This window comes from Myotis davidii, unplaced genomic scaffold, assembly GCF_000327345.1.
Source record: "Myotis davidii unplaced genomic scaffold, ASM32734v1 scaffold826, whole genome shotgun sequence".
Taxonomy (NCBI): domain Eukaryota; kingdom Metazoa; phylum Chordata; class Mammalia; order Chiroptera; family Vespertilionidae; genus Myotis; species Myotis davidii.
Window position 1 is genome coordinate 619,687 of NW_006297142.1, and position 213 is coordinate 619,899.

Here is a 213-nt window from a genome sequence, read left to right on the forward strand (position 1 = left end):
TGCCTGCCTGGTGTGGAGGCAGTGCCGGGGGCTGGGCCGGGCCCTCCCGCGGCTTATCGTGCTCCTCCTGGCAGGACTTGGCCTGGGCCGTCAGCTACTACACCCGCTTCTTCGCCACCTACATCCCTTTCTACGGCGTCCTGGGAGCCATCCTCCTCCTCAACTTCATCAGGTGCCTGCTTTCCGGCTCCTCCCCGGCCCACACTGCGGCTG

At 67.1% G+C, this 213-nt stretch overlaps 1 protein-coding gene across 1 annotated transcript in view; it reads left to right on the forward strand.

Annotated features, from left to right (window-relative positions):
- The window catches only part of FADS2 (fatty acid desaturase 2), a 28,238-nt gene that overhangs the window by 24,775 nt on the left and 3,250 nt on the right, over positions 1-213 (forward strand). The window contains exon 7 of the mRNA XM_015569812.1: positions 75-213. This exon is cut by the window's right edge and continues 9 nt beyond it. Coding sequence (XP_015425298.1) covers positions 75-213 — 139 coding nt within the window. The remainder of the gene's footprint in view (positions 1-74) is intronic.